At 38.4% G+C, this 10317-nt stretch overlaps 1 protein-coding gene across 2 annotated transcripts; it reads right to left on the bottom strand.

Moving 5' to 3' along the window:
• Positions 1-1727: 1727 nt before the first annotated feature.
• On the bottom strand, positions 1728-10289 carry yod1 (YOD1 deubiquitinase). 2 transcript variants are annotated; one of them, XM_034679967.1, is made up of 3 exons: positions 10161-10289; positions 7415-7627; positions 1728-5413 (listed from the first exon to the last, which is right to left on the bottom strand). In XM_034679967.1, the coding sequence occupies exons 2-3, from the start codon at positions 7620-7622 to the stop codon at positions 4716-4718; spliced, it is 906 nt and encodes a 301-aa protein (XP_034535858.1). In that variant the 5' UTR covers positions 7623-7627; positions 10161-10289; the 3' UTR covers positions 1728-4715. The 2 variants fall into 2 exon arrangements, with proteins under 2 accessions (XP_034535858.1, XP_034535866.1); XM_034679975.1 differs by lacking the exon at positions 10161-10289 and adding an exon at positions 10015-10135.
• Positions 10290-10317: the final 28 nt, after the last annotated feature.

Below are 10317 nucleotides of genomic sequence, written 5' to 3'. Positions count from 1 at the left end.
CTCTCAGATACCTGTATGAAGGACTTTGTGCTCTAAGCGCTCAGCCAATCAGAGAGCAGCATTCTCCCTAAGACGCGCGTCGCCATGGAACCCCCCACGTGCTTATATCTGCAGTCAGCAGTGAGTGAGTGTGAGTCTCGCGCTATGAAGGTATGCAGTTCCGACGTTTCTGTTGTGGACTTTATAAACGGATTAAAATTTAAAGAGGTGTTAAATGTAACATTACGGTTACATGACTTGGTTGGACGTTTGATTAGATAATGAGGCTTTAACACATTTTAACACATTCCTCTGAAGGAGATGAAGCCCTAAAATATGTTTATTATCGAATGAAACGTTTTTAATTGCTCAAACTCGAATACAAGTCAGGTTTTGTATCATACCATGATAATTTTTTAAAATATTTGTACGTTTTTTATATTAAATTGATCTACACAATAAATTTAGTTTTCAGATAAATACAATAGAGTAAAAAGTCAACTCTTTCCTCTTTGAATGACAAATTATCCCCTGCTTAAGCACAGTACTTCAACTAAAGTAGCTCAGCAAATGTTAGCTTTGAGCATGCACTGTGACCAAGTTTGACATGCTAACGAATGACACAAAAAGACACACTAACCTATGACTTAAGAAAAAGGCATACTAACATATGACTCAAAGAAAATAAATGCTAACCTATGACTTGAAAAAAATCACAGGTTAGTATGTCTTTTAAGTCATAGGTTAACATATATTTATTTAGTCATACATTAGTTTGTCTTTTTTTAAGTCATACGTTAGTACGTCTTTTTTTAACATCATATGTAAGTGTCTTTTTTTAAAGTCATACATTAGTATGTCTTTCTTTTAGTCATAAGTTAGCATGTCTTTTTTTAAGTCATAGGTTAGATGGTCTTTTTTTAAATTCATAGGTTAGTATGTCTTTTTTTTTAAGTCAAATGTTAATGTCTTTTTCTCAGAAGTCATTCTAAAATATTTTTTTTACCTTTCAGAGATCTTGCAAGAGCCTGAATTATAGTAGGTCTTACTCATGACATATTTCTGCTGCAAAAGTTATCATTTTCACTGTCTATTGATGTGAAAACCATGGTCTCAATTAATCAATAACTTGGTGCTAGAAGTTTCAGAAACTTAACATTCCTCATATACATACTCTGCTTATTCAACAGTCTCAAAACCACATTTCCAATTTACTTAGAAAGAAGCATACATTTGTTCTACTGAGAGTCTGAAAGCAGGAAGTCAACGGTATGTTTTCCACTTATTGAATGAAAGTAAATAAAGACGTATTGACACATAGTTCGTCATACAAAAGGCTTACTGGTTGGCATCTCAGAACTCAGTCCATTATGTTTCTAAACGTTATAGTATGACTTCAACATTAACATTCAAAGCCAAAAGACAGAGGGCGTTTAGTTGAAGTGAAAGGGTGAAGTGTAAAAGGCCTCCTTTTATTGGCAGAGTTGGCTGGTTGGTCAAACAGCCAGTAAACAAATCTTAGATCCTATTAAGAGGGACAGACGATCTTAAAATAACACATAGGTAGAGTAATCCCACTACCATGGCACACATATAGTGTTGTTTAAGCAACGCAGGTTTATTTCCACTGGCCTGGATTTGTCAGTAAAGTTTAGAAGAGGTGGTTAATTGGGGCACATTGATCACACCGACTGTTCCGTTTATCTTAGAAAGCAGAGTGATGAGGGAGAAACACTCACACAGAAAAGCTTTGTCGATAACTTTTATTTGTGACACAACACTGAAAAAATCAAGTAAATCCAGTTATTCTGTAGTGCTTTGTGTGCAACATTCATCAGTTATTGTCCTTGAAGAGCCATGAGAACTTGGTAAATACAACAAAGCCATTTCTTAGTTTCACCTTTATGCAAGCTGTTAATCCATAATCACTGTTAAAAAAAGAAAGTAGCTAAAGTAACAGATGAGGAGGAAAATATTAAAATAATTCACATTCAAACAAAGAAACACCGTCTCAGAATCTGAATCCAGATCATCAAACTAAAAGAAACCCAGTAAAGCCGTCTACTCTCAGGTTCATTTGGCAAAAACTCAGTACCAATATGGCCAACGCAGAATCGCAGATATGTTCAATTCAAAAAAAGTTATTCACAACACGAAGCCTTAAAATAACCCGAGCTTCAAATAAGAGAAATCATCACCATGGTTTAACAGAAGTGCATGCTTCACCCTCAGAGTTCAGAAGAAGCCTGAAAACGTGAGAACATGCTCCAGTTGTGCAACACTTAGTGTAACAAGGCATTGTTGGACGACATGCACCAAATTTAAATTAAATGACCTCCTGCCTTGATACTGATCAAACACCCTAACTTTCTTTGTGCTGTAGAAACAAAAGAGGAAAGGCGTAATACTGACGAGCAAAACATTAATGTACAAACCTGAAAAGTGAGTTTCTCTCACAGCTTTCTTCAGTCCACTGCGCTTTAACACGACCTATGACCTGAAACGCGCCTCGCATGATTCTAAAAAATATTCAGAAATATGAAATGGAAAGAAAATGCATGATGCAGTTAAAATGCACACACCAGAATCAAAAATTAAACACCTGAAACCTTATTTTTCAGTGGAAATGAGCAAAACAAGCTACAATTTAGTAAAATGTTTTCAGCACCGTTTTATGTCTCATTTAAAATTAACCCGCTAATAAAACATGAAGCAACATAAAAAAAGAGAAAAATCAAGTAATAAAGAGAAGAAGTTTGGATCACTATTAGTAACATAATATTTAAAAATGCATAACCTCAATTTTCAATCCGAGCCGCTTCTTGGTAAATTCACAGATGTAACAAAAACCACATTTAATCATCTAAAGAAGAATCTATCTCAGACATCGACAGTCAAAGAGACGTTCAGTTTGCAGTGTTGGAAGAGTTTCTGTCTAATAACGGAAATAATACAAAATAAACATGCTACATAACCAACGTGATGGATAACAGTCAGACTGTGTGTGTGTGCTGCGTTTAAGACAACAGTGAATCTTTTCAGAGAGCAAATAATTCTTAGTGGTTGTTTTGAAAGCTTGACAGCAGGTAGACTTATAACACCTATGTTCAGTCAGTCATCAGTAAATATACACATCGGTCTCCTCAGGCTGCCATCTTAAAGTTATTACACTTTAGAGAAATGTGTGCACACAATGGAGCAACACCAAGGCAGCCTTTGTACTCCACAATGAGTCTAAAAATGACCCTGCAGTGTTTCACATTTAAGGTTTTTACTGCTGATTAATATTCAACATTGATCCCTCTTCAATGCAAACTTTATGCAAAACAGTAAGAACACTAAATAAAGCAGCTGCATGTTAAAAATCAGCGATTCTCCAGCTAAATGCGTCAGACTTAAAGGGATAGTTGTTATTTTTTCAAGTGGGGTTGTATGAAGTGATTGTCAACAGACGGATCAGCTCGAAATGTATAAATCCGCACCTACAGGTAGTTTGGGATCTCTCTGCTCTCCAGGTTAGCATCCTCTCTCCTCTTACGTGTATTTTCAAACAGTCATTTACAAACCAGTTTTATCTGTCTTTTTAAACTGGGGCGAAAGAGTTTTATTTTTACAAGTTTTTTGCACTTTTCCACTTGCTTCTGTTTTGAACACCAAAAGCTACTCGGGTAGAAAACGTGTAACATTTTCTACATGTTTAAAGATGCATACTGCCACCTGCTGTTCCAGAGTATGTAAGGAGTGACTCTCTCTACTCCCCACACTTCCTGTCTCTCTTCAGCTGTACAATGAAATAAAGTCAAAAAGCCCCCCCCAAAGAAAATTATGATTGAAGAAAACTGTGGTAACTGTCTGTAAAACTTCACATGGCATACATCCTCTGATGTTTTGTAATTTTCTAGAGGTTGTATTTAAGGCAGGTAATCTTAGCTTCATTGGACATGGAGCGCCACAGTCTTTAACAAAGGGGAATTTAAAGGCAGAGAGTTAAGGGCCAAGGGTTAAAATAACATAAAATGTTAATCATGTCGGCTTTCTGACGACAAAGTAAAGCCCTGAATGATTTCCTTGATAGACTAACTTCTGTTCCAGTTCTCCAGCCGGTTTGTTCCTGAGCTGATCTGGATCCCCTGTGGGTGATACACTTTCAATCGAGAAGCACTTCATACAACCCCACTGAAGAAAAACAGACCTCCCTTTCGGTGATTACTGTTAAAAACTACCACAATGTGATGTGAAACACTGACATAGGAGATATTTATCGTCGGACAGCCAACGCTGGATGAGTAATCTTAGTGTTTTGTGAGTTTTCGTTAGCACATCACTAAGATTTGCATCGACTGAATTATTTCACACAATCCTAGAGTTATTAATTGGTTCATTAGAGATACAAACGAGACTAAAAGGAGTCAGAACGGATTAAAACAAGCTCTAAGAATTATTTGCACTTTTTACTGAACCCTGTCATACACGAATAAAACCATCCCTGACAGACTGAAATGATGCGTCTACGACATCGGAGCTCTGCAGTAGTGTTTCTGACTTTGAGAAATAACAGCAGTTTGATAAGTAATACTGAACCGGCTAGTGTCTGCAGATTCTCTGTAGATGTCGCTGGACAATGTGAGGTAGAGGATCACACAAGCAGATTGACAGAAAGACCAACAGAGTCGCCACATGTGGGGCACAGGGTTGGTGGTGGTTGTATTTGTGAGAGAGAGAAGACGAAGTGATGCTCACACTTCGCCAAAGTTGGTGTGGCCTGTCTCCTTGGCGTGTTCACGGGCTTCCTTCTGTCCGACAAGCCCCATCTGGCACACCATGCAGCGCAGCGCAAAGCGGTTAACGTCCGTGAACTGGCGCTTCCGGCGGGCCTCGTCTGCGAGCTCCAGTGCCAGCGCCAGGATCACGTCGTCCGTGGTGGAGAAGATAGTCTGCGGCGGGACATCTGAGCCGGGCGTTTCTTTCTGGAGAGGGTCGTAGTGGATGCCGTCATAGATTAGAAGCACGCGTTTGTGGTACCCGGCGTCCTCCCCGAATCGATCCACTCGCACCGTCTGAGTGTCCACCACGCAGATCTCACACTGGTAAAACTTTGACAGGATGGACACCTCGATGGCTCCCCCCCAGGTGTCGTCACGCCGTATCCACGTGCAGTACTCCTCGTTGGTCTTTCCCAGCACCGCCTCGGAGTACGCCGTGGGGTCGCTGGACACGATCTGCGCGATGAGGCCTCGCATCTCAGGGGCACACGTTGGTTCGTACACGCCCCCTTCCACCACGTAATACACACTGGTGAAGAGGCAGGAGTTGTCCGCCGGAACGACTCGACGTGCCAGCACAGGTGAGGCTTCGAGGCGTGGCGCTTTAGTCACAGTGGGATGATCTTGAGGCTTTGGCTTGTTCTTTTCTTCTTCAACAATGAGCGTGTCTCCTGCAGAGGATGACACACGAGACACAACACAGTTCAGCCTGGTAAGAGTTTGATCAACAGAAAGAGGGGAAAAAAAATATCCTGTTAGTAACTTCTGAATTGTTAAATAGGGTGCAGACTCGGCCTAAGTTGCGCGCCCATGTAGCAGGCAGCCCAGGTTCGATTCCAGCCTGCGGCTCCCTTTCCACATGTCATTCCCCCACTCTCTACCAGTTTCCTGCTCTATCCACTGTCCTCTCTCTCCCTCCGTCAATAAAGGTGTAAAAGCCCAAAAATTTAACTTTAAAAAAGGAATTGTTAAATAATGTTGTTGCAATTTTTTTTAAATGCCTCAATTTAGTCAGCAGACATCTTCTACAGCTTGAGGAAAATGTTCAAACATGTGAAAAAAAAGTAATTAACATTCATTAAGTGTTAACATGTTAATGTCGATGAAATCAAGGTCAGAAATAACACCTTTTTTTAAATAACCTTTAAGGATTTTATTTTAATTTATTTTAACAAAGGTTTTAATGAAATATTTTAACTAAATTTACTTTCTTTCTTTCTTGAATTTATATTTTAAAATATTTTATGTTTTAATGCTTATGTTTGTTTAATGTCATATTTTAAGTTGGTTATTTTCTGACGAGGTATGGCGTAATGGAATAAAGCTGATGTTAGATCTATTAGATGTTGGGCTGTCGGGCACCTTACAGAGAACAGTTTTGGACAGAGCCATGCTTGGGTGGAACTCTTAGCCGGTGCGTATAACTCAAGAAGTTAATAAAGATGTTTCAAATTATTGTTAAAAAAATATCTTTATGTCTCTCATCAAACATAATGAAAAAAACACACCTGAGGTATTGAACAAGAAAACAGATTGATAAAATTGGTGAATCTGGATGAAGGTAGAGCTGCTTCTTTGATAAGTGAAATAATTCTAATTGTCTTCTTTACCCTTTCCTTGTATTTGATGCATCAAAACACATAATCCCTGATAACATAAGTGATCATTCAGATGATGTTTTGTTTTTATTAAATGTGCATGTGTACATTCATATATGTGTGGATGTACATCATATTATCACGAGGTACAGGAAATATTAAGACATTCATTTTGACTTGTTACTTTTGTGTTGACATCTGCCAAATGAATGACCAATTTGTTTCTCTTCTGTATGTTGGTTTGTAATTCATTATGAGGAGCTGTTTTTGCTGCTGTGTAGCTGAGATGAATAAAATGACTAAAGGTTAATTTCAGTTAAGACAAGGTCAGTTGTGATTCTGTGTCCGGTGGGACAGTAAGACTCTGCAAGTTAAGGGGAGAGAGAGAGAGGGAGAGAGAGAGAGAGGGAGAGAGAGAGAGAGAGAGAGAGAGAGAGAGAGAGAGAGAGAGAGAGAGAGAGAGAGAGAGAGAGAGAGAGAGAGAGAGATCAAACATAACTGGCCGCATACAACATTTAAATGTTTTAAGTGTTTGCTGTATGTTTTCATTGGTTGTCACTGTTTTGTTTTTTCTTTTTAACTCTGTAATGCACTTTGAACTGCTCTTTGTATGAATGGTGCGTTATAAATAAACTTGCCTTGTCATGCCTAAGGTCAGAAATTAACACTTTTTTAAATCACATGCTATTTGACGCTGCAGTTCAGTCATCTGAGCGTCTTCCTGCCTCCACTGTGATGGAAAATAACCACTCTGCTTTGAATGTCCCATTTCCCTTTAAAGAACTCAGACGTCTCAGCTGACAAGTCAAAACAAACATTCACTTTGTGCCGAACTGAATCACAATATCACAGAATTTGAGTTTAAGCTTCAGGCTAGCGCCCACAAACTAAGCATTCAAATGCAACTACTCAGACGACCGTCAGCGGGTGACTGCACCAGAGAAGCTGGCAGAGCTCTGTTTGGATGTGAGTCACTACATGTCTGTGGATGAAACTAAATCTAAGAAACAGAGAAGCCAACTTCCTACAAAGTGCTTCTTGATTACACAACACACACAATGTTGCCAAACAAACCTGATTTGATGGGGTAGTCCTTGAGATGAGCGTCTCCGTTTCGAAGATCAAGGCTTGACGGTGGATAACCGACCATAATTTTCTGCACGTCACAAGGGATCCCAGTCAGCTCCTCCACCTTGGTCTTCAGCTCCTGCACACAGGACTGGTGAGTCAGGCCCTGCATGATGTGGCTCCCATTTTTGGTCTTACAGCGAAGCCGCAACATCCTGCCTGCAAAGACATGTAACAGCGTTTCAGTTAAAGGATTTATTCTGGTCATTTTGAGAATGAAAGAATTTTTTATAAACTCTTTTTATAGAAGCCTTACTCGCATTTATCAATTCATCATTTTAGAATTCTTCTACTGTGTTTCTCTGAAGCTTGTTTGTTGGTTTTAAGTCATTAAAACACTCAAAACTTGGAGTCGAGTTTATTTCTGAGTGATTCCTGTAACTGAGAAGCTTCAGACGCTGCCTCAAATCAATCAGCTCAGGAACTGATCAGTTTGTTTCACCAGAAATCAGATCTGTCCTGCTTCCAAGCAACTGCCTACACAGTATGTTTGTATGAGCTGCCACCAGAGATGTAAGGTGGCCTCGCTTGTCATGAGGTTTCTTAAGGGAGACATGTACTTTAAAGAAATAGATTGACTCATTTGAGGCACTTTTGGTCGTTCAAAAGTCGAGGCTCAAATCCAAATGGGGATCACGTTTCTCCATCAGGGCCCCTCGATTCTGGAACAACCCCCCCGAGGAGATAAGGCTCACAGAGTCAGGGACATCTTTTAAATCTCCTCTTAAGACCCATTTTTACCGACGTACTTTTATGTGAATTCATCCTTTTAACCGCTTTTTATTTCTATTGTTCATTATTTGTAATTTTTATCCAACTAATTAATTGTTTTAATTATTTTTAATTATCTATTGTTTTATTATTTATTTTCTCTTTGAATGTATTATTTTAATTTTCTTAATTTATCCTTTTCTATTTTCTCCAATGTGATGTCATAATCTTCTTAAAACCTTCTTATTGTCCTTTAATGCTTTTATTTAATTATTTATCTATGCAACTATTGAAAACCCTCTTTAACAATGACTTATTGTTTCACTCCTCTCTGTCTGTCAAATGTTTATTTTGTCGTCCGAATCCTGCCACGCTTTTTTTGTCAAAGAACTTTGTAAACATTTGTTTTTAAAAAGGTGCTATACAATTAAAGTTATTATAGTTATTATGTCTGGTAACAATCCTTGACTTGTTTCTTTGTGAGAGTTAAGTCAGATGTATAATTTAACCTCTCATGTTCTGTTTCACTTCCTGGTGTGCTTGTATAAAGTGTCATTCATCCTTGAAATGTTCACTGCTCGAGGTGGAAATGAAATGTACCTCAGCATAGGTTATGATTGTTGTTTAAACCTGCTTGAAACTCGACTAACTCTCATTTGATTTGATTGTGGGAAAGTAACGATACCATAAATATAATAAGATTTTGGCACAGTCTATTCAAATTGGTAAGTTCAAGAGATAAAGATTTTTGGCTCTTCTTATTGAACATCATAAACTTCTTCAATATCATCTCTTCATCTGTAGCTGGATGAAGGCGACATGATGGCAGCAGATTAAGATTTTGAAGATGAGAACGTAACATCTTGTTTTGACTCAGGGTGAGAAGACAAAAACAGTCTATGAAGACTGAAAGACATTTCAGAAACGTGAATGAAAACCTCCATGATTTGACACAAAGTGGATATAATAAATGTGCTCCAATGCCGGGAACACAGGCTACAATTTTTTTTTTTCGGTTTAACATTACCTAGTGAGTGCTATAAATGTTAAATTCTTTTAAAATCTATTTTTAATATTTTTAAAAGTTATTTCCTTTAAATAGTTTAACATGTTTAATATATAGAAATCTACTTTTTGTTAAAGAAAACATCTGGAGTGTATTCTTCCATCTCTAGTCACAAGGAAAATTAGATTCAGGGGAAAAATATATGGAAAACGTCCAATTTAAAAAAAAATATTAATCAATAATTGATAATTAACATTTCCAAAGATCGTTCAGGGAGAATACTTAAAATTAAAATCCTTATTACAGTCACATGATTCATATAAGGGGAATCCTATTCATTCATCCTAATCTAGTCTAGACAACTGTGTCGTGAAGAAATCGTTTCGTTAATCCTGCATCGCAACACGATATGAATCGTGACTTTAATGTATCGTCACATGTTCTCCATCAGCCTGGCCTGGATGGTTGTAGTTGTCCTACATCTACTGGTCCCTACGATATGGACCTGGTTTTGTCAAAGTCCTCCTCCTGACAATGAAAGTGCTGATGAGCAGCAGAGTGAAACACATGTCCGCAGCTTTGTTTTAAGCTCTTTGTTCTGCCAGGCATCGTTGACTTTACTCAACACAACATGCAGATAGTGGACTAAGCTAGTGACTCCCTGCCACAGCAATAAAAGACAACATTACGTGGAGCCGCTTGTCTTTTGAGTCTATCCAGAGTTAGGAAGCTTCTAAAAGTTATTCTGAACAAAACACATTCACATCAAACTCAAACACAAACAACGTTTACATTATCATGTCTCATCTGCTAACGTTAGCATGCTAACCCGTTAACTTCCCGTCCACTGAGCACTCTTTAAAACACGTTTCATATCCGAGTGAACTTTGGTTAATTCTGTACAGTGTTTACTTTGATAAATCGACACATAACTAAGTTTATGTGGAGTCGTGAGAAGTGTTTTCGCTCTCTTACCTGCTGTTTGACTGCAGCCCTGCCTCAAACAATAAACAACCAGTGAGTGAGGGATGTGTAGAGCGTCACGTTACGTCTTTATGATGACATGACGCACTGCCGACGTCCACCGTAAATAACCTAATAGCTGGATATAAATCTTCCAGGCGCTTTTGCA

Source organism: Notolabrus celidotus, chromosome 1 (assembly GCF_009762535.1).
Source record: "Notolabrus celidotus isolate fNotCel1 chromosome 1, fNotCel1.pri, whole genome shotgun sequence".
Lineage (NCBI taxonomy): Eukaryota > Metazoa > Chordata > Actinopteri > Labriformes > Labridae > Notolabrus > Notolabrus celidotus.
The sequence above is the reverse complement of the archived record's forward strand: the minus strand, read 5'-3'. Positions and strand labels throughout refer to the sequence as shown.

Bases quoted from the DNA above. Each gene is read 5' to 3' on its own strand.
- yod1 (XM_034679967.1), bottom strand. From the start codon at position 7,622: ATGTTGCGGCTTCGCTGTAAGACCAAAAATGGGAGCCACATCATGCAG. The intron at 5,414-7,414 runs GTTTGTTTGGCA...CATCCTCTGCAG, and splicing joins GGACTACCCCATCAAATCAG to GAGACACGCTCATTGTTGAA.